The sequence below is a fragment of the Pelophylax lessonae genome, assembly GCF_965119305.1.
Source record: "Pelophylax lessonae genome assembly, chromosome: 8".
Classification (NCBI taxonomy): Eukaryota; Metazoa; Chordata; class Amphibia; order Anura; family Ranidae; genus Pelophylax; species Pelophylax lessonae.
In genome coordinates, this window is record NC_138775.1 from 13,387,258 (window position 1) to 13,411,367 (window position 24,110).

Sequence of the window (24,110 nt, forward strand, 5' to 3'; positions counted from 1 at the left end):
AGGCATACAAAATGTATTGCGTTTTTCTGGGCCTTGATGCCTTCTAGGAGTTGTTAATTTGGTCATAGCCACACTACTGTTCTACATGGGGCATCTTCCTGATCTAAGCTTGAGCAGCTGAAAGAACATACAGAAAGAACAAACAAAAACAGAAGACAGCACTCAAATCCTGACCTCCATCCCCTCTGAAATGCTGTGGCAAGGTATGAAGAATGCAATTCAGGAAAAGCAATGCATGAGAAGGGGTTTGAATATAGGAATATATACCTCCTAACCACCATGTAGTGTCAATTAGCAGCTACAGAAAATCTGGTGATATGACTTACTACATAAAAGGGTTTCATTAATTTTATTTTTTTTTTTATACTAGGGTTGCACCGATACCAGCCATGTGAGCGAGTACTGGTACTTGCGTCATTTCCGGTATCTGTTTCGGGTATCGGAGCATTTGCGTATCATCCTCCCCTCTGACTGGTGGATGCCATCCCTAGCCACCCCCCCCCCGGCCGTTCTCTGGTGGATGCCATTCCCGCCGCCGCCTCCTTCCCTCCGCCCAGCTGTCCTCTCTGGTAGGTGCCATCGCCGCCTACTACTCCTCCCCTCCGGACGGCTGCCATCGCCTCCTCCTCTCTGGACGGCGGCCATCGCCGCCGCCTCCTCCCCGGAAGGCTGCCATCTCTGGCGGGTGCCATCCCCACCTCATCCTCCGGACGGCTGTCATCTCTGGCGGGTGACATCACCGCCGCTTCATCCTTTCCAGCTACCATCTCTGGCAGGCGCCATCCCCCTTCCCATCTGGCTGTCATCCCTGGCAGGTGCCATCTCCACCTCATCCTCCCCTCCATAAGACTGTCATCTCTGGCGGGTGCCACCCCCACCTCCGGACGGCTGTCATCCCCACAACCTCCTTCCCTCCGGAGGGCAGTCATCGCCGCCGCCTACTCTCCAGAGGGCTGTCATCTCTGGCGGGTGCCACCCCCACCTCCGGACGGCTGTCATCTCTGGCAGGTGCCATCCCCACCCCCTCCTTCCCTCCAGAGGAAGGTCATTGCCGCCGCCTCCTCTCCAGAGGGCTGTCATCTCTGGCGGGTACCATCCCCGCCTACCCCCCCCCCCCACCTCTGCCCCTTTGTCTAGACTCTCCCATTCCCCCCCCAGCAATCACAGCCTTTTCCATCCAAACTCTCCCACCCCACAACCCTCATTTCACCCCACCCTCAACTACTTTGCCCCCCCTCACCCAACTCCGTAACAACCCTCCCACACCTCCAAAACCACCCCTCTACCTACTCTTCCTAGGCAATCGGTAATTGGTATCAACGAATACTTTTACACAAAAAAAGAAGAAAAAAAAAAAAAAGTATCAGTACTCGCTAATAAAGTGGTATCGGTGCATCCCTATGTCCTTGCTATTTTTTTTACGATTATTTTCACTTTGTTTGGGTCACATTATAGAAGATGTTCATGTAGAAATGCATAAAGGTTTTTAGGAGTTCACAAACCCTCACGATTGTACAAACCATGCTGAAGATTTATAAGTGGAGGCTCCAGACACCAGGGTGACGGAACCACATTTATCAAAGTGTCTGAGAAAGTAAATTTAGTTCAATCATATCCCCCCACCCTTCCCCCCCCCCCCCCCACTAATAATTTAATACACAATCTGATTGGCTGGCTCTTCAGACACTTTGAGAAGTGAGGCCGTTGTGTCTACAAGCATAAAGTAAATTCATTAACACATGAACCTCCCACTACACAGATGGATGGGGACAGTGCGGGGGAAGTGGGAGCAGATACCTGTAATGTACACAGAGCGTGACCCCCCCCTTTTTTTTTTCGACAAGATCCCATGGAACCTGTGAACCTCTCCCTTCACCCCCTCCCCCCCGTTCCTCGTTCTGCTTTTGCGATCTCGGTTACAGACATATGTCATGTGCCATTTCTCAGCAGTATTCTAGGCTTGGCGAGTGAAGCAACCTGATTGGCTTCCATCCAGCTGGTAGCATCTTGCAAGTGATAAAACTCCACGAAGGCGAAACCGCGGCTTAAACCTAGAGACAGCATTCAGATATAGACGGGATACTAGTGTTAGTCAGTTCCTTTTTTTTGTTTTACAGAAAACACAGCTCCATCTCTCCATCTGACAAAGCCCATGGATCTAGCACTGGTTTATGGCATGACTTCCATGGCTGCACTCTTCTGGCCTGTCTTAAGGTGGGTTGCCATGAAAAGGAACCTCGAACGATGATACACCCCCCCCCCCCTCTAACTAGCCTGAGTCTAGGGCCCTGCAGGAGCCCACATGCTGAAACTCACAAGAGGCTGCAATGGTATAATAAAAGGTGACATCTCATCTATACAAAATCCTACTTACCAGAAGACTAATACTGACAAATGGGGCAGCTTAAAAAAAAACTAAGAGGTTCCTTAACCATGGCAAAACCATGAATAACCTGATGGTGTATGGGGATGGAGAGGGGGGGCTATAACCTCAGAGGGAGAATTTTTCGGAGCGAGTGGGAGGGCACCACATCACGGCGGAAAGAACCTCACCTGTCTTACGCTTCATCAGCCTCACGTCAGCGGGCTGCGGCCCCTCGTAGGTCTCCACCACCTCTCGGATCTGGGAAAACAAGAGCACAGGACCCCCCGATGTCAGAGCGTACAAGACTTGGAGAAACGTTCCTTCCTTGTGTCCGAAAGGGCGTCCCCTATAAAACGTCTCCAGACAGGGGACACTGCCGTCATACTCACGTCATTCTCAGTGATGTTGATGGGAAGGCCTCTCAGCATGATGGTCTTGCTCTCCTTTTCATCCATGTAATAATCATTGCGATAGTCGTGGTCAATGTATTCGCCGTCTGAATGGTAGCCATCTTCAGAGCGGTCGCTGTTTCTCCTCTCGCGGTCACGGTCCCTGTCTCGCTGGAAGAGAATATAGACCTTTCAGTACTGTACTGAGGGAGAGGATGGACCGAAGAACAATAGATCCAAGGGTGAAGGAGAAGGCGGCTCATTCCGCAACACCTATCCAGACTACGATGGACTTTATACACTACAGGACCCCCTGACATCACAGTGCTGGAATGAGGATGGACTTTATACAATACGGGACCCCCCTGACATATCACAGTGCTGGAATGAGGATGGACTTTATACAATACGGGACCCCCTGACATCACAGTGCTGGAATGAGGATGGACTTTATACAATACAACAGTGGTCCTCAACCCTGGCCTACAGGGCCCACTAACAGGCCAGATTTGCAAGATAACTGAAATACATCCCAGGTGATATCATTTGCTGCTCAGTGATTGCAGTACTCTAGTCTGCATCTCCCCAAGGTAATACCTAAAATCTGGCCTGTTAGTGGGCCCTGTAGGCCAGGGTTGAGGACCACTGCACTACAGGACCCCCTGACGTATCACAGTGCTGGAATGAGGATGGACTTTATACAGTAGGGTGGGGGTCGGCAAGCCATTAATCACGATCTACTGGTTGACCCCAGGCAGCCGAATGCTACCTACACAGCAATATTTGTGTGTTTGGGGGGGATGAAGTGAAGGGGACAGAGGACATTACAGCTTGGGGGGTGGGGAAGGGTAGGAGATGTGAAAGGGACAGAAGATACTGCTTTGCGGGATGGGGAGGCAGAAGTCACTGCTTTCAGGGGGGGCAGAGGACACTGGGGATGGGGGATCAGGACACTGGAGGGAAGAGCGGTGATGAGAAGGGGGGGGGGGGGGGCAGAGGACTATGTTTTGGGGGGGGTGGGGTGGGGGTGGCAGGAGTACAGGACACTAGGGGTGGGGGTCAGAGGAAACTACAGGGGGGGGGGGCAGTGGACACTACTGTGGGGGGAGTGATGTGAAAGGGGCAGAGGACAGTACTATGGGGGCGGTAAAGCGAAGGGGGGGGGGGGGGGGGACGGACTACTGTGACGCTGTCCCTTTATTGGTAGACCCCCAGTCAAATAAAAGTGCTGGAAAAAGGATGGACATCACACATTACAAGATGGACATACAGAGTGTGTGTGGGGGGGCTCTGCCACATCACAGTACAGGATGGACATTATACAGTTGGGGGAGGGGGGCTGTCACATCACAGTACAGGATGGACATTATACAGTTGGGGGAGGGGGGCTGTCACAGTACAGGATGGACATTATACAGTGGGGGGGGGGGGGGGTCACATCACAGTACAGGATGGACATTATACAGTGGGGGGGGGGGGGGGGGGTCACATCACAGTACAGGATGGACATTATACAATTTGGGGGGGGGGGCTGTCACATCACAAAGTACAGGATGGACATTATACAGTTTGGGGGGGGCTGTCACATCACACAGTACAGGATGGACATTATACAGTTTGGGGGGGGGCTCTGTCACATCACAGTACAGGATGGACATTATACAGTTTGGGGGGGGGGGCTGTCACATCACAAAGTACAGGATGGACATTATACAGTTTGGGGGGGGGGGCTCTGTCACATCACAGTACAGGATGGACATTATACAGTTTGGGGGGGGCTGTCACATCACACAGTACAGGATGGACATTATACAGTTTGGGGGGGGCTCTGTCACATCACACAGTACAGGATGGACATTATACATTTTGAGGGGGGGCTCTGTCACATCACAGTACAGGATGGACATTATACATTTTGAGGGGGGGCTCTGTCACATCACAGTACAAGATGGACATTATACAGTTTGGGGGGGCTCTGTCACATCACAGTACAGGATGGACATTATACAGTTTGGGGGGGGCTCTGTCACATCACAGTACAGGATGGACATTATATAGTTGGGGGGAGCCTATTACATCACACAGTACAGGATGGACATACATTGGGGGGGCCCCCCTTGTCACATCGTACAGGACATACAGTGGAGGACCCCCCTGTTACTCAGGTGCGGATACTTACATCAGGGCTGTCGTAATCTCTGTAATCATCGTATCGTTCGTCTCGGTCCTCTCGGTATCGTTTATATTCAATCGATTCTCTACGCCTGTTCCTGGACACTCGCTCGTCGCGGTCTTCTCGGTCTATAGCCGACCCCCCGTATCTCCCGCTGCGCTCGCTGCGACTTATGCTGCAAAACAAAAATCACACGGTTTCCCTCTAAGGCCTCATGCACACGGAGTAGAGCTGCATGATTCTGGCTAAAATGAGAATCGCTATTTTTTTTTGCTTAGAATAAAGATCAGGATTCTCGGCGTGACATCTTTTACACTAATTAAAAAAATAGGGGCTAACTTTACTGTTTAGTTTTTTAAAAAATTCATCAAAGTGTATTTTTCCCCTCAAAAACAGCGTTTGGAGGACTTCTGCACAAATACAGTGTGACATAAAAAGATTGCAATGATTGCTATTTTATTCTCTAGGGTCTCTGCTAAAAACAAATATATATATAAATGTTTGGGGGGTTATAAGTAATTTTCTAGCAAAAAATGCTGATTTTAACTTGTAAGCAGCAATTGGCAGAAAAAGGTTTGGTCTTCAAAGAGATTAAACTGCCCTCACTTAGAGACAGAAGTTCATTCCTTTGATCTAAAAGAATTATTAGAGGTGTTTGCTGTATACTTTTTTGGTTAAATTAATTTGCTATATACCCCGTGTACTGGGGTAGGAGCAGTGACAGCCTCGTCTATTGGGGGCGCCACCCCCCTGTCCATGCACCCGGCCCCCTAATCTACATGCAGGGCGCTGGACACAGTTTCCAATAGGGGATTTTTTTTTTTGAAGCACGTGATTAGAGCCAGAGGCTCTAATAGGCTTCTAAAAAGGGTGGGCTCGGGGCGCAGAGCACTGCGCCCCGAGCCCACCCATTTGTGTGACAATAGTGAATGAATAATATTCGCTATTACCACACTGATTCTCCTCCCGGCCAATCAGGAAGCGAGTCCTGAGACCTGTTTCCCAATTGGCTGGAAGGAGAAGGCATGCTATTGGCCAAGAAGGGGGGAGGAGACGGCTGCTGAGAAGGGACATGAAGGAGCCCGAGGGGGAAGCTGCATGTCATTCCGGAGGAACAAGGTAAGTAAACTGACTGACGGGCAGAGAGATGTGGTGGTGCAGGCTGGAGTGATATTGGGGGGGGGGGGGGGGGGGGTGTGTGTGTAGGAGTATCTAGGTCCCCCCACTTATCTTCATTCTTTCCTTGGGCTCCAGATGCTCCACTCCCTTCCTTGTGGAAGTTGGTATTGATCAGGACCCCCTGAAGAAGCTACAAGCGAAACACGCAGCGATCCTGTAACCTACCCATAGAACTTAGAAAACTTAATTTTGTATGATATTTATATATACTGTGGGTATTCTCTTTAGGCTTCTCCCTTGTGTTGTAAGAGAGAGCCCGCTGTATGTTCTGAGGAGATATCAGATATAATTTTTTAATGACTAAATAAATGTTTTTTATATATACACTTGAGTCTATTTCTTCTGAGGGTTTTGAGTGGATACCTTTAAAGTCCCAATTTCCTCTATTCTTTGAGATAAAAAAAATTATATATATATATTTTTTTTTTTTTATTTCAAACTCTGGGGATGTGGAGCCACCAAACAACGGAGTCTTGTCTCACATCTTTTTGAACTATATACAATTTGCTATATAAACCTGGATGGGCCCAGGCAGCTCACCACCCTCTGAGGAAGCTCCACGTGGGGCGTAACGCGTACGGGAGTGGTCCCTGCCAATGACGACATCACGTTGCACATTTAACCACTTGCCGACCGCCGCAAGTACATATACTGCGGCGGTCAGCCCCTCACAGGCAAAGTGACGTATCGGTACATCACTAGCCTGTGAGGCTCTGGGGAGCGGGCGCGCGCTCCCGCTCGGTCACGGACCCCCCCCCCCCCGTGCGTGTGCCCGGTGGACCCAATGTCCACCGGGCACTCGCGATTGTCCGTGACAGCGGGAGAAAGGCAGGCGGCTGATGTAAACAAAGCCGCCTGTCATTCTCCCCTGTGTAAGAATAGTGATCATACGGTTCTACTATGTAGGACTGTTGATCATTGTTCCTACACCTCAAGCCACAGCCAATCACAGTTAGAATCACGCCCCTAGGGACACACACCACCCCTCCCTCTGAAATAGAGTTAACCCCTTCCCTGCCAGTGTCGTTTTTACAGTGACAGTGCATATGTATAGCACTGATTACTGTAGTAACCCCAAAAGTGTCAAAAATGTCAGTCAAGGGTCCGATCTGACCGCCGCAATGTTGCAGTCGCGCAAAAACAGATCGCCACCATTACGCGTTAAAAAAAAAAAAAAAAAAACACAACAAAAATCTTTCCCTTAGTAAACGCAATAACTTTTGCGCATACCAATCAAAATACGCTTATTGCGATTTTTTTTACCAAAAATATGTAGCATAAAACAAATTGGCCTAAAAGGTTAAAAAATTTAGATTTTTATATTTTTTGGGGAATTTCATATAAAAATGTGAAAAATATTGTTATTTTTGCAAAATTGTCGCTTTTTTTGTTTATAGCGCATGATAAAAAAAAAAAATAAAAAAAAAAAAAAAAAAAAAATCGCACAGGTGATCAAAATACCACCAAAAGAAAGCTCTGTTTGTGGGAAAAAAAGGACGTCAAATTTGTTTAGGTACAGCGTCGAAACGACCACGCAATTGTCCATTAAAGCGGAGTTCCACCCAAAAGTGGAACTTCCGCTTTAGGGAGTCCTGACCCCCCGACATGCCACATTTGGCATGTCATTTTTTGGGGGGGGGGGGAGCGGGTACCTAGTTTTGACAGGTACCCGCTCCCACTTCCGCTCGGAGCGCCGCGGCGCCCTGAGCGGAAGTTCTCCTCTCCCCCTCCCTCCCTGCAATCTTCTGGGACACGTCAGAGGTCCCAGAAGATTGCCGGCCAATCACGGCGCGCAGCGCGACTCGCGCATGCGCAGTGGGCACCCGGCTGTGAAGCCGCAAACTGTAACAGCCGGGTGCCCACAGCAGTGATGCCGGCGCCGTGGGAGAGGATCGAGGCTTCCGGCGGCCGCATCGCTGGACCGTTGGACAGGTGAGTAAATGGCTGGAACTCCGCTTTAAAGTCACGCAGTGCCGAATCGCAAAATAGGCCCTGGTCAGGAAGGGAGTAAAATTTTCCGGGGCTTAAGTGGTTAAAGTCCCAATTTCCTCTATTCTTTGGAATATATATATATATATATATTTTTTTTTTTTTTCAAACTCTGGGGATGTGGAGCCACCAAACAATGGAGTCTTGTCTCACATCTTTTTGAACTATATACAATTTGCTATATAAACCTGATGGGCCCAGGCGGCTCACCACCCACTGAGGAAGCTGCATGAGGGACGTAACGCGTACGGGAGTGGTCCCTGCCAATGATGACATCACGTTGCACATTTAAAGGAAGGCGGAGAGCCGGAGTGTAATGCTGGTTTCTAATTTTTTATGTGAGTGTTATCTCTTCGGTTTGAATAATTTATACAGCGCTATTACTGTTATTTTATTTAATTCTTGTTGCTGTGGCTTGCGGAGGACGTTGGTGGGAAGAGTTTTGATTTTTTTGCCTCTAAAGACCCCTCTATGTCAGTCTGTGTCCCCCCTGCACTTATAGGCAAAAAAACAAAGCCTTGCTTGCGCAGTCAGGAAAGGAACGTTTTAGTAGAAAATCGCAAGGCACATTTACCAACGAGTGTTTCTTCATTCCAATGGCCAGAATAAATTCATGTTCAGGTCAATGGAAAAAACAAAAAAAAAAAAAAAAAAAAACGCCCAAACATAGCTTTGCGTTTTGTACAATGATTCCTTCCCCCCCACCCACCCCCGGAGCAAAGGCATCCATGGGAGGCATAAAGCAGACGTATGGAAGAGGTAAAGGTGAACATTCCGTCCTCACAATCTAATGATAACCAAATCTACAGAATTTGTAACATTGTTACATTGAAGCGGATTATTCTCAGAGAGGAGAGATATGAAATGAAATCAGAAAACAGTTCTAGTAGCAAATCCACCAATCAGACAACCAATGAGCAGACGTACCGCTTATCCGAGCCCATGCTCCTCCTCCAAGGTCGGGGTCCCCGTGTGGCCGGTATGGTGGAAGCTTCTGGACAGAAGAAAAACATGTATAGGGGACATCAGTATATTAGAGAATGATCCCTATTCACATAGGGCCCAGATTTCTGAGGGTCCCAGATACTAAACAAGCAGCGGTCCCTGTTCCCCGAGTCACGCATCTCCCTGCACAGTCCCGTATCACATGTCTCCCTGCACAGTCCCTATTCCTGGAGCATGCGGCCCCCTGCACGGTCCCTATACCCCGTACCACGCGTCTCCCTCCACGGTCCCTATACCCCGTACCACGCGTCTCCCTCCACGGTCCCTATTCCCCGTACCACGCGTCTCCCTGCACGGTCCCTATTCCCCGTACCACGCGTCTCCCTGCACGGTCCCTATACCCCGTACCACGCGTCTCCCTGCACGGTCCCTATTCCTGGAGCATGCGGCCCCCTGCACGGTCCCTATACCCCGTACCACGCGTCTCCCTGCACGGTCCCTATACCCCGCGTCTCCCTGCACGGTCCCTATACCCCGCGTCTCCCTGCACGGTCCCTATACCCCGCGTCTCCCTGCACGGTCCCTATACCCCGTGTCTCCCTGCACGGTCCCTATACCCCGCGTCTCCCTGCACGGTCCCTATACCCCGTACCACGCGTCTCCCTGCACGGTCCCTATTCCCGTATCACGCGTCTCCCTGCGCGGTCCCTATCCCTGTATCACGCGTCTCCCTGCGCGGTCCCTATCCCTGTATCACGCGTCTCCTTGCGCGGTCCCTATCCCTGTATCACGCGTCTCCCTGCGCGGTCCCTATCCCTGTATCACGCGTCTCCCTGCGCGGTCCCTATCCCTGTATCACGGGTCCCTGCACGGTCCCTATCCCTGTATCACGCGTCTCCTTGCGCGGTCCCTATCCCTGTATCACGCGTCTCCCTGCATGGTCCCTATTCCCGTATCACGCGTCTCCCTGCACGGTCCCTATTCCCGTATCACGCGTCTCCCTGCGCGGTCCCTATCCCTGTATCACGCGTCTCCCTGCATGGTCCCTATTCCCGTATCACGCGTCTCCCTGCACGGTCCCTATTCCCGTATCACGCGTCTCCCTGCACGGTCCCTATTCCCGTATCACGCGTCTCCCTGCGCGGTCCCTATCCCTGTATCACGCGTCTCCCTGCACGGTCCCTATTCCCGTACCACGCGTCTCCCTGCGCGGTCCCTATACCCCGTACCACGGGTCTCCCTGCGCGGTCCCTATCCCTGTATCACGCGTCTCCTTGCGCGGTCCCTATCCCTGTATCACGCGTCTCCCTGCACGGTCCCTATTCCCGTACCACGCGTCTCCCTGCGCGGTCCCTATCCCTGTATCACGCGTCTCCTTGCACAGTCCCTACTCCCGGCGTCTCCCTGCACGGTCCCCATCCCTGTATCACGGGTATCCCTGCACGGTCCCTATTCCCGTATCACGCGTCTCCCTGCACGGTCCCTACTCCCGGTTCATACAACATTCCACAATACCAAACATCACTATACACAGTCCCTATTCCTCCATCACACAGCTCTCTACATCGGTCCCTACTTCTCTGTCACATGGCCCTCCAATCTGGGGGGGGGGGGGGGGGGGGGGACTCTGCACAGTCCCCCAGATTTTGCACAGGATCCTATTCCTGTATCATACAACATTCCATGTGGCCCCATATTCATGCACCAAACAGCCGTCCACACAGTCCCTAGGGGGGGGGGGGGGGGAATCTCCACAATGGAGAAGCAGCAACAACACTGACAGTTCCCAGCGGGGGAATACGATCGTTCTACATGTGGGGGATGGGAGGTTTCCTCCAGCTACATTCTCTCCTCCAAACATCAGCTCACAGACAGCTGCAGGGAGGAATGGCGGCCAGAGCTCAGAGTGTCAGCACTGCGTCCCCCCTCCCCCAATACTGGGAGGAGCTCAGAGCAGAGAACATATCACAACGGATGATCTGCAGTGACCCCGGGGAGATTTGTGCATCACACAGAAGATACTGAAGGGGGGGAGGGGGTGCGTTACAGCTGGGACCGGCGGCACTCTGGAATGTGACTGAGGGGGCCCCAGAGCGCCGCCCCCCCCCCCCAGCAACAGACGAAGCGTCACATTCCAGCTCAGAGACAACGCAACGTGGCCAATCATGACATCACACAGCCGGATGTTCAACTTAGGCCACACCCCCTATACTGCTGTACACAATTAGACCACCCCCCCCCCATCAGTGCTGTATGCATTTTACACCACACCCCCTTTACACAGTTATGTGCAAGTTAGACCACGCCTCCACTGCACAGATGTGTGCCATTTAGGCCACACCCCTGGGACTCTGCTGCATGCGTTTTTAAGCCCCACCCCCATTACACTGTTGCACCCAAGTTACACTATGCCCCATTAATGGATGATTAGGCCACACCCCCACTGCACCGACATTTGCTATTTAGGCCACACCCCCATCACAATGCGGTGCAGTGGAGACAACCAACCCCTCAAACTTCAAAATATAGGCCACACCCCCCACTGCACTTCTGAGCGCAATTCAGACCACACCCCCATCGCACTTCTGAGCACAATTCAGACCACACCCCCATCCTGAGCGCAATTCAGACCACACCCCCATCGCACTTCTAAGCGCAATTCAGACCACACCCCCATCCTGAGCGCAATTCAGACCACACCCCCACTGAACTTCTGCGTGCAATTCAGACCACACCCCCATCCTGAGCGCAATTTAGACCACACCCCCGTCGCACTTCTGTACTCAGTTTATAAGCAAAATAACAATTACAGAAGACAGTATAGGGGGGACCCCCATAATGAGATGTATGAAAGACTGGGGGCCCCCATCTGTACTGAAAGCAGAGAGGGGGAGGGGTGCTGTATATGGGGGCACAGAGGGCGGTGACATATTTGGGAGTATAAATGATTGGGGGTCCACCCACCTGAAGTTGATAAAGTTGGGGTGCTCCTAAACAATGTTGAATATAAGGGGGGGGCTATGACCCCTATAATTTGGACTGGAGTACCCCAACCTGTAATGGATGAAGGGGGAGGGGATTCTTTATCATGTTATTTGTATGAGGGGGGGGGGGGGGGGAGGGGTGCTAACACCGCTATAAAGGGTTGTATAGAGAAGCTGTTACCGCAATGAACAAAGTGGGGGAGGGGTGCTGTATAAATGGGGGGCCCCTATAATGGGAACAATGACAGGAAGCCCATATAATAGAGGATAGCGATCCCAGGGAGCCCTGTAATGGGATATATGGAGGATTGGGGACCCCGTGTATAGGGGAGGGGTGCTGTGACCCCTGTAATAGGGGTATGGAAAATTAGGGCACCTATAAAATGTGTATGGGGGGGAGGGGGGGATAACGGTGTGTAAAGAATGGAGCCTGTATGGTTCACCCCTATAATGGGATGTATAGAAGATTGGGGTCCCCGTGTGGGGAGGGACGCTGTGACCCCTATAATAGGATGTATGAAGAAATGGGGTGCTGTGACCCCTATAATGGGGTGTATGGAGGACTGGCATCCCCCTGTGTGTGGGGGAGGGGTGCTGTGACCCCTATAATGGGATGTATGAAGGATTGGGGTCCCCTGTGTATGGGGGAGGGGTGTTGTCACCCCTATAATGGGATGTATGAAGGATTGGGGTCCCCCTGTGTGTGGGGGAGGGGTGCTGTGACCCCTATAATGGGATGTATGGAGGATTGGGGTCCCCTGTGTATGGGGGAGGGGTGTTGTCACCCCTATAATGGGAAGTATGAAGGATTGGGGTCCCCCTGTGTGGGGGAGGGGTGCTGTGACCCCTATAATGGGATGTATGAAGGATTAGGGTTTCCCTGTGTGTGGGGGAGGGGTGCTGTGACCCCTATAATGGGATGTATGAAGGATTAGGGTTTCCCTGTGTGTGGGGGAGGGGTGCTGTGACCCCTATAATGGGATGTATGAAGGATTAGGGTTTCCCTGTGTGTGGGGGAGGGGTGTTGTCACCCCTATAATGGGATGTATGAAGGATTGGGGTCCCCTGTGTATGGGGGAGGGGTGTTGTCACCCCTATAATGGGATGTATGAAGGATTGGGGTCCCCCTGTGTGTGGGGGAGGGGTGCTGTGACCCCTATAATGGGATGTATGGAGGATTGGGGTCCCCTGTGTATGGGGGAGGGGTGTTGTCACCCCTATAATGGGAAGTATGAAGGATTGGGGTCCCCCTGTGTGGGGGGGAGGTTGCTGGGACCCCTATAATGGGATGTATGGAGGTTTAGGGTCCCCCTGAGTGTGGGGGAGGGGTTTTGTGACCCCAATAATGGGATATATGAAGGATTGGGGTCCCCTGTGTGTGGGGGAGGGGTGCTGTGACCCCTATAATGAAGGATTAGGGTGTGTGGGGGAGGGGGATCTCAGCTCTCCCATAATACAGCCGTATGGAGGTCGTATATCCGGGTATTTCTCTCACACAGAGGAGGTAGCGGAGCTCTCACCCATTATAGCTCCGTAGTAGTTCAGGAACCCCCGCCTGTGTCGGTGAACGCCGGACGGAACCGTCTCTCGGTCGGACACTCACCGTGTGGTCGCCGGTGCGACGCCGCTCTTCACTCTTCAATGTTCGAACACGAAATGGCTGCCAGTCCGCCCTTCTCCTTCCCACAATACACCGCGGGCCGCCCTGGAACCTTCCACACCGCTCTGCGCATGTGCCGAGCCCGCCGCCTGACCGAGAGCCAATAGGAGGAGGGTGCTGGGCGCGGAGGATGCCGGGAGATGTAGTGCTGAGGGCTCTGCACAAAGCTCCTCCCCCTTGGCGGCGAGTCCGCACTTCGCTTTCCCACAAACCACCACGAGCCGCACTGAGGCTTCCACGCCGCTCTGCGCATGTGCGTGAAACGTCACTCCCCCGGCGGCCAATAGCAGAGCGGGGGCTTGGCGCGAAGGATACCGGGAGATGTAGTGCCGGAAGCTCTGCGCATATCCCTTCCCCCCATCAGTGTTGTTTACCACCGTTATTTATAAATAAAGATCATGGCTCATTCCAGATATCATTTTCTGTGTTTATATTACCACTGTAATCACCCCCTCCCCCATACCAGGGTGACCCCCCTGTACTGTCATCCCCTCCCCCATACCAGGGTGACCCCTGTACCCATCCTCATCCCCTCCCCCATACCAGGGTGACCCCTGTACCCTCATCCCCTCCCCCATACCAGGGTGACCCCTGTACCCTCATCCCCTCCCCCATACTAGAGTGACCCCTGTACCGTCACCCCCTCCCCCATACTAGAGTGACCCCTGTATCCTCATCCCCTCCCCCATACCAGGGTGACCCCCTGTATCCTCATCCCCTCCCCCATACTAGAGTGACCCCTGTACCGTCACCCCCTCCCCCATACTAGAGTGACCCCCTGTATCCTCATCCCCTCCCCCGTACCAAAGTGACCCCTGTACCCTCATCCCCTCCCCCATACTAGAGTGACCCCTGTACCGTCACCCCCTCCCCCATACTAGAGTGACCCCCTGTATCCTCATCCCCTCCCCCGTACCAAAGTGACCCCTGTACCCTCATCCCCTCCCCCATACTAGAGTGACCCCTGTACCGTCACCCCCTCCCCCATACCAGGGTGACCCCTGTACCCTCATCCCCTCCCCCATACTAGAGTGACCCCTGTACCGTCACCCCCTCCCCCATACTAGAGTGACCCCTGTATCCTCATCCCCTCCCCCGTACCAAAGTGACCCTGTACCCTCATCCCCTCCCCCATACTAGAGTGACCCCTGTACCGTCACCCCCTCCCCCATACTAGAGTGACCCCTGTACCCTCATCCCCTCCCCCATATCAGAGTGACCCTGTACCGTCTACCCCCCTCCCCCATACCAGAGTGACCCCTGTACCGTCTACCCCCCCTCCCCCATACCAGAGTGACCCCCTGTACCGTCACCCCCTCCCCCATACTAGAGTGACCCCTGTACCCTCATCCCCTCCCCCATATCAGAGTGACCCTGTACCGTCTACCCCCCTCCCCCATACCAGAGTGACCTCTGTACCGTCTACCCCCCCTCCCCCATACCAGAGTGACCCCTGTACCCTCATCCCCTCCCCCATACCAGAGTGACCCCTGTACCGTCTACCCCCCCTCCCCCATACCAGAGTGGCCCCTGTACCATCACCCCCTCCCCCATACTAGAGTGACCCCTGTACCCTCATCCCCTCCCCCATATCAGAGTGACCCTGTACCGTCTACCCCCCTCCCCCATACCAGAGTGACCCCTGTACCGTCTACCCCCCCTCCCCCATACCAGAGTGACCCCTGTACCGTCTACCCCCCCTCCCCCATACCAGAGTGACCCCTGTACCGTCATCCTCATCCCTCTCACCAGGTGAAAACAGAGACCTATAAATAGCCTAAAGAAGGAAAAGGAATGCAGCCGTCCCATCCTCTGATCAGTGATCTGCATTATGGAACATTTCTCAGGTTTGGGTCACTGAATCTCCATCATAAATCCAGGAATAAATGGAATAATCGCCGTTCATTCCCACCCAGCATTCCGATTTCTTCTCTGTATTCTGCAATAATCCGGGATTCTCCCGCTGCTCTCTGTCTCCCCCTTCTGTCCGTGTCCTCACTGCAATAAGCCAGGATTCTCGTGTTGCTCTCTGTCTCCCCCTTCTGTCCGTGTCCTCACTGCAGTTGGAGATTTTGTAGCTGTGGTGTCAGCTCTGCACATGCTCAGTTTTCAGGGAGTTTCTATGCTGAGCATTTCCTCCCTATCACATCTGTGTGCAGCCCCATGTGACTATAGAGTATAGTGGGCGTATACACAGTGCTAAATGACAGGCCACACCCTCCCTCCTCCTCTATGCTCACCAACCAGATAAACATAAAGGGGGCGGGATTTACATGTAGCTTTATGGAGGCTTCACCTCCCTCTTATTTTAACCACGACACCCGAGCCATGGCTGAAAGACGGCTACAGCGTGAGCTTCAAATTCCTGGGAGGGTGTACATGGACGTCCTCTCGTTCTCGGGCACACGGGAGGCGCACTCTGTGATCACCAAGTCCTTGGGTCACAGCTGATCACAGAGCATGGTAAAGGGCCAATCACAGCAGGCACTTTACCACATGAGCAGCTGTCAGCCAATGACAGCTGATCACGGAAGTAAACAGAAGTCAGTTACTGGCTTTTGCTTTTCTTCACGCTGTCAGAGTACAAAAAAGAAGAAAGGCGTTACCGGCTTCTGTTAGCGGGACATCAGTCCCCAAAGTGCCCATCAGTGCTGCAAATCAGTGCTCATCATCAGTGCCTCCTGATCATTGCCCACCAGTGCCACCTATCAGTGGCCACCAGTGCTTCCAATCAGTGCTCATCATCAGTGCCTCCTGATCATTGCCCACCAGTGCCACCTATCAGTGCCCACCAGTGCTGCCTATCAGTGCTCATCATCCGTGCCTCCTGATTATTGCCTACCAGTGCCGCCTATCAGTGCCCACCAGTGCTTCCAATCAGTGCTCATCATCAATGCCTCCTGATCATTGCCCACCAGTGCCACCTATCAGTGCCCACCAGTGCTGCCTATCAGTGCTTATCATCCGTGCCTCCTGATCATTGCCCACCAGTGCCGCCTATCAGTGCCCACCAGTGCTGCCTATCAGTGCTCATCATCCGTGACTCCTGATCATTGCCCACCAGTGTCGCCTATCAGTGCCCCCCAGTGCCACCTATCAGTGCCCATCAGTGCTGCCAATCAGTGCCCATCAGTGCTCATCATCAGTGCCTCCTGATCATTGCCCACCAGTGTCGCCTATCAGTGGCCACCACCAGTGCCACCTATCTGTGCCCATCAACATCAGTGCCTCCTGATCATTGCCCACCAGTGCTGCCTATCAGTACCCACCAGTGCTGCCAATCAGTGCCTCATCATCAGTGCCTCCTGATCATTGCCCTATAGTGCTGCCTATCAGTGCCCACCAGTGCTGCCTATCACTGCTCATTAGTACTGCTAATCAGTGCCCACCAGTTCCACCTATCAATGCCCATCAGTGTTGCCTATCAGTGCCTCCTGATCATTGCCCATCAGTGCCACCTATTAGTGCCCACCAGTGCTGCCTATCACTGTTCATTAATACTGCTAATCAGTGCCCACCAGTGCCGCCTATCAGTGCTGCCAATCATTTCCTCATCCTCAGTGCCTCCTGCTCATTGCCCACAAGTGCTGCCTATCAGTGTCCATTAGTACTGCTAGTAATCAGTGCCCACCAGTTCCACCTATTAGTGCCCATCAGTTTTGCCAATCAGTTCCCATCAGTGCCACTTTTTCGTACTGCCTATCAGTGCCCATCAGTGCCACCTATCAGTGCGACCTATCAGTACAGCCTCATCAGTGCCTCCTGATTAATGCCCACCAGAGCCACCTCATCAGTGCCACTTATCAGTGTCCACCAGTGCTGTTTATTAGTGCCCATCAGTGCCACCTATCAGTGCCACCCATCATTGCAGCCTCATGAGTGCCTTCTGATCAGTGCCCACCAGTGCCGCATCATCAGTGCCCACCAGTGCTTCCTATCAGTGCTGCCTATCAGTGTCACCGCTCCGTGATGCCTACCAGTGCCCATCAGTGTAGCCTCATCAGTGCCTCCTGATCAGTGCCCACCAGTGCTGCCTCATCAGTGCCCCCTTTAAGTGGCACTTATCAGTAGCCATCAATGCCACCTCCTCAGTGTCAATCAGTGAAAGAGAAAAATTACCTGTTTGCAAAATTTTATAGAAAAATATGAAAAATGTGTTTTTTTTTTTTTTTCAAAATTTTTGCTCCTTTTTTGCTTGTCTAGCAAAAAATAAAAATCCCAGCGGTGATAAACTACCACCAGAAGAAAGTTCTATTTGTGTGAAGAAAATGATAAAAATGTCATATGGGTACAGCGTCACATGACCGCGCAATTGTCAATAAAAATTACGCAGTGCCTTATCGCAAATAATGGCCTGGTCATTGCCGGAGCTGAAGTGGTTCATAAAAACTGTTCTGTATAAATTACAAGGGGTTAAAACCAGGGGCGATCAAAGGGTTAAGTGTGTCCCTAGGGGGTGCTTTCTATCGGTGTGGGGGGATGGACTCACCAAATGAACCTTCTGGTCCAGAAGTGTTTAATACCCCTTTAACCACTTCAGCTCTGGAAGGATTTGGCCCCTTAATGACCATTCCATTTTTTTTGCGATTCGGCACTGCGTTACTTTAACGGACAATTGCGCGGTCGTGCGACGCTGTACCCAAATAAAATTGACGTCTTTTTTCCCCCCACAAACAGAGCTTTCTGTTGGTGGTATTTGATCACCTGTGCGATTTTTATTTTTTGTGTTATTAACAAAAAAAGAGCGTCAATTCTGAAAAAAAAAAAAAAAACAATTTTTTTTTTCACTTTCTGCTATATAACATTCCCAAAAGAAAAAAATTAAAAATCTAATTTTTTTCATAATTTTTGGCCAATTTGTATTCTGCTACATATTTTTGGTAAAAAAAATCCCAATAAGCGTATTTTGATTGGTTTGCGCAAAAGTTATCGCGTCTACAAACTAGGGAAAAGATTTATGTCATTTTTATTTATTAATTAATTTATTTTTCTTTGCTAGTAATGGCAGCGATCTGCGATTTTTAGCGGGACTGCAACATTGCGGCGGACAGATCGGACCCCTAACTGACATTTTTGACACTTTTGGGGGGGACCAGTGACATTACTACAGTAATCAGTGCTAAAAATAGGAACTGTTACTGCAGAGGCGTAACTAGAACCTTCAGGGCCCCGATGCAAGAAACCATGAAGGGCCCCCCAGACCCCTGGCCGGGGCCCTTCCCTTCAAGCCCGGGGCTCTTCCCACTAATCCTGGGGCTCTTTAATCTCATTGCATGGCCTTTTATTATGGTCCCGCATCAGGATCCTTTCACAAGTTCTGCAGTGGGCCCCCTTCCTGCAATCTTGGGGCCTCCCCACAGTGGTGAAATGCCAGGGCCCGGTCGCAAGTGTGACCTTTGAGATCCTAGAAGTTCACCCACTGGTTTGCTACCGGGCCCCCTGGAGTATGGGGCCCGGTAGCGATTGCAACCCCTGCAACCCCTGTAGTTACGCCCCTGTGTTACTGTAATAATGACACTGGCAGGGAAGGGGTTTAACCCAGGGGCGATCAAGGGGTTAAGTGCGTCCCCAGGGGGTGCTTTCTAACTGTGTTGTGGATGGGCTTATGGAATGAACACAGAGACCTGTGTTCCTAACTAGGATGATCCCTGTGTTCATAAATGACAGAACAGCGGTCTGCCGTGTTCACAATGGCAGACCGTCGTTCTGTCTTCTCTGGGAACGATAGTGGGGGTACCAGTGACATTACTAAGGTAACCAGTGCTAAAAATATGCACTATTACTGTAATAATGACACTGGCAGGGAAGGGGTTAACCCAGGGGCGATCAACAGGTTAAGTGGGAGCCTAGGGGGTGCTATCTAACTGTGTGTGTATGGGGGAGGGGCCTGTGCAATCAATACAGAGACCTGTGTTCCTATATAGAAGGGTCACAGGCGCTCTGTGATCATTCCAGGGAGAAGAACGGTCAGCTGTGTTTACAACCGTTCTTCTCTCTCAGCGGGAAGCGATCGCGGGTGCCCGATGGCAGTCGCGGCCGCTGGCCCCGTGGATCGGCATCCCCGCTGCCTAGTGGGAGCGGGCGCGTGTCTCCGGTGGCGCGCGCTCGCCCCCAGCAGCATTCCCTCGAACAGACGTACCCACACACACTGCCTGCCGCAGTATATATATCAGCGGTGGGCGGTCGGAAAGCCACTTCCCGCACATTGCCGGACTTTCAATGGTTATACCAGGATGATTCCTGTAGCTGCAACAGTGAAAAAATATATAAAAAAATTAATTCATAATTAAAAACAAAAAACAAAAAAAAAAATTAACCTCTTGAGCTCCGCCCACCGCAGTTTTACTGCGGTAGGCAGCCGCTCCTGGGCAAAGCGACATTATACTACGTCGCTCGCTCGGGAGACTACTCGTTAGCTGGGGAGCCAGCGCGTGTGACAGGCGGCTCCGATGTCCGCCGGCCACTCGCAATCTCCCACAGCAGAGAGAGAAAGACAGACAGCTGATGCAAACACAGCCGTCTGTCATTCTCCCTGAAGTGATCACAGAGGCTATGTGATCCTGCTATATAGGATCACACGTCTCTGTGATTACTTCACAAGCCACGCCCCCTGACAGTTAGAATCACGCCCCTAGGGACACATTTTACCCACTGATCACCAGTAATGTTAACCCCTTCCCTGCCAGTGTCATTTTTACAGTAACAGTGCATATTTTTAGCACTGATTACTGTAGTAATGTCAGTGGTCCCCCCAAAAGTGTCAAAAATGTCAGTTAGGGGTCCGATTTGTCCGCCGCAATGTCGCAGTCGCGCAAAAAAAAAATCGCTGATCGCCGCCGTTACTAGTAAAAAAACCAAAACAATAAAAATGACATAAATCTTTCCCGTAGTTAGTAAACGCAATAACTTTTGCGCAAACCAATCAAAATACGCTTATTACGATTTTTTTTTTTTTACCAAAAATATGTAGCAGAAAACAAATTGGCCTAAAATGTTAAAAATTTAGATTTTTAAATTTATTTTTTTTGGGAATGTCATAGCAGAATGTGAAAAGTATTGGTTTTTTTTTCAGAATTGTCGCTCTTTTTTTGTTTATAGCGCAAAAAATAAAAATCGCACAGGTGATCAAATACCACCAAAAGAAAGCTCTGTTTGTGGGAAAAAAAGGACATTGATTTTGTTTGGGTATAGCGTCGCACGACCGTACAATTGTCCGTTAAAGTAATGCAGTGCCGAATCGTAACAATGCATATTTTTAGCACTGATTACTGTAGTAATGTCACTGGTTCCCACCCAAAAGTGTCAAAAATATCAGTAAGGAGTCCGATCTGTCCGCCGAAATGTCGCACTCCTGCTAAAAATTTGCAGATCACCGCCATTACTAGTAAAAAAAAAAAAAAACAATAAAAATGACAAAAATCTTTCCCTTAGTTAGTAAACGCAATAACTTTTGCGCAAATCAAAATATGCTTATTGCGATTTTTTTTACCAAAAATATGTAGCAGAAAACAAATTGGCCTAAAATGTTAAAAAATTTTGATTTTTACATTTTTTTTGAGAATTTCATATAAAAGAATTTAAAAAATATTGTAATTTTTTGTTTAAGGCGCAAAAAATAAAAATCGCACAGGTGATCAAATACCACCAAAAGAAAGCTCTGTTTGTGGGAAAAAAAAAGACATAAATTTAGTTTGGGTACAGCGTCGCACGACCACGCAATTGTCCGTTAAAATAACGCAGTGCCGAATCGCAAAATAGGGCCTGGTCATTAAGGGGGCAAAACCTTCCGGTCCAGAAGTGGTTAAGTGCAGAGGAGGAATTTGGGGCCCACATCTCTCCATAAAGAGTACCTGTCACATGCCCATTACTGTCACAAGGATCTAAAAGCAAAAAAAAAGTGATAGAAAAAAAAAAATGAAAGCAATAGTGAAAAAACAAAAACAAAAAATAAATAAATATTTATTAATTAAAAAATAAATACAATTCAAGTGCCCCAATCCTCTTGTGCAAAGGCAAATGCACCCGTCGGTCCAGCATGCGCTCAAACAGCGATCGTCTCACACATGGGAGGTATCACCACAAACATCAGACCATGGGTGTAACGGAACCTCGACCCCCCAATGCGCTTGTGTGCTTCTGTCAGAATACCGCTTGCTTCAGTCTTGAACATAGATATCAGATATTCTATCCACCCCCATACAAAACTAGCCAAGAACGGCTTGTATAAGATCCGGAACTTCTTGAACAAACTCACACCCAATATATACCCCACCAGGTCAGGTGCCTGATTACATTATCCTATGCCAGTGTTTCTCAACTCTGGTCCTCAGGGCACACTAACAGGCCAAATTTTAGGTATTACCTTGGGGAGATGCAGACTAGAATACTGCAATCACTGAGCAGCAAATGATATCACCTGGGATGTATTTCAGATTTCTTGCAAACCTGGCCTGTTAGTGGGCCCCCGAGCACCGGAGTTGAGAAACACTGTCCTATGCAGATGAAATTGTGTGCAGAAATATAATTAACATATCTACGGAACAACCAACACAAACTGCATTCTACTTTCCCACTAGCAACTAATAGATGACAGTGATTTAATTAACCTGAGCTAATCAACTAGCAGACTTGCCGGCACCGAGCTCCTGGAGTACAATACACATTATTATAAGTGTAAACACATCCCCCCACAGTAGACAATAGATGAGTTAATCAGCACAATCAACAATATGTGGAAGACAGGTGGTGGAGCTGATGACATTAGCATCTGCCATGAGTCTGACTGTGCGGAGCAGTCCCCTATTGGCAATAGGCAGCTAGGCCTTTAACATGGATCCTAGAGTCCCAGAGTCTGTGTATCTTGGGGAGATGGGAACTTGAATCCAAAGTAACATTACTCCAAGGGTACCCCCAGCATACACCCCACAAAGAGCAGTGTTCCCTCCCAAACCAGGGCCCATAGTCAGGAGACAAGAGGCTAGCCTGCAGTCCCCTCCAAAAGCCCCTGTCCTGAGTGAGTTTGTCACACCGGGAATCTTCTTTTCTGTTCTGTCATTTATGAACACAGGCATCCTCCTATTTAGGAACACAGGTCTCTGTGTTCATTCTATAAGCTCATCCCCCACACAGTTAGAAAGCACCCCCTAGGGCAGTGATGGCAAACCTTGGCACCCCAGATGTTTTGGAACTACATTTCCCATGATGCTCCACTACACTGCAGAGTTCAGGAGCATCATGGGAAATGTAGTCTCATAACATCTGGGGTGCCAAGGTTCTCCATCACTGCCCTAGGGACACATATAACCCTTTGATCGCCCCTGGTGTTAACCCCTTCCCTGCCAGTGTCATTATTACAGTAACAATGCATATTTATAGCCCTGATTACTGTAGTAATGTCACTGGTCCCCCCAAAAGTGTCAAAACCGCAATGTCGCAGTCCCTCTAAAAATCGCAGATCGCCGCCATTACTAGTAATAAATAAATAAATAAATAAAAATGACATAAATCTATCCCCTAGTTTGTAGACGCGATAACTTTTACGCAAACCAATCAATATACACTTATTGGGATCTTTTTATTTACCAAAAATATGTAGCAGAATGCAAATGCAAATTGGCCTAAAATAATGAAAAAATTTGATTTTTAATTTTATAATTTTATTGGGAATGTTATATAGCAGAAAGAAAAAAATATGTTTTTTTCATAATTGTCGCTTTTTTTTCTTTATAGTGCAAAAAATAAAAACCGCAGAGGTGATCAAATACCACCAAAAGAAAGCTGTATTTGTGGGGGAAAAAAGGACATCACTTTTATTTGGGTACAGCGTCACACGACTGCGCAATTGAAGTTAAAGTAACGCAGTGTGGAATCGCAAAACATGGCCTGGTCATTAAGGGGGTAAAACCTTCCTGTCCAGAAGTGGTTGAAGCATCGCCCATAAAAATATAGGGGTGTGTGCTGGAATACAGAATTGTAAAACTGTACATCAGTATTTAGTAGCGATATCTTCTTCAGCCAGTAGATGGCAGTGTTTAAAAGGTTGTAGCTGCATCCATGGTATGCTCTTTCTTTTCCCTGAATAAAAAGTTCCTGTGTGCAGTTAAAGAGTAACTCCACTTTTTTGGGAAAACAAAAATCCCTCCCCTCTGGGTGATCTCTGTACATTTCAGGGATTTTGACAAACTTTATAGCAGATTCCTACCTTTTGTTATTCTGAAGAAATAGCTGTTTGTTTCTGTGTCTATGTGAATCTGTATGGGAGTGACTGTATAATTATCAATCAGCTGCTGCAACTGTAGGGTTCTAATGAGAAAAGTTGCAGGGTCTGCATTCCTTTATAAGTGATTTCCCCTTGAGAGTATCTCACATTTTTGTTGCAGGAGATGCCCAACATCTGAATTTTATCTTAGGCAGACTTCTGGGGAAA

General features: G+C 50.0%; 1 protein-coding gene across 2 annotated transcripts in view; it reads right to left on the reverse strand.

Annotated features, from left to right (window-relative positions):
- The window catches only part of RBM5 (RNA binding motif protein 5), a 29,224-nt gene extending 15,537 nt beyond the window's left edge, over positions 1-13,687 (reverse strand). For both annotated transcript variants that reach the window (XM_082265536.1, XM_082265537.1), the window contains exons 1-6: positions 13,545-13,687; positions 9,023-9,089; positions 4,934-5,102; positions 2,755-2,925; positions 2,554-2,623; positions 1,978-2,051 (exon numbers count right to left, since the gene is read on the reverse strand). In XM_082265536.1, the coding sequence (XP_082121662.1) occupies positions 1,978-2,051; positions 2,554-2,623; positions 2,755-2,925; positions 4,934-5,102; positions 9,023-9,089; positions 13,545-13,548 (555 nt within the window). In that variant the 5' untranslated portion in view covers positions 13,549-13,687. The remainder of the gene's footprint in view (positions 1-1,977; positions 2,052-2,553; positions 2,624-2,754; positions 2,926-4,933; positions 5,103-9,022; positions 9,090-13,544) is intronic.
- Between the last annotated feature and the right edge of the window lie 10,423 nt (positions 13,688-24,110).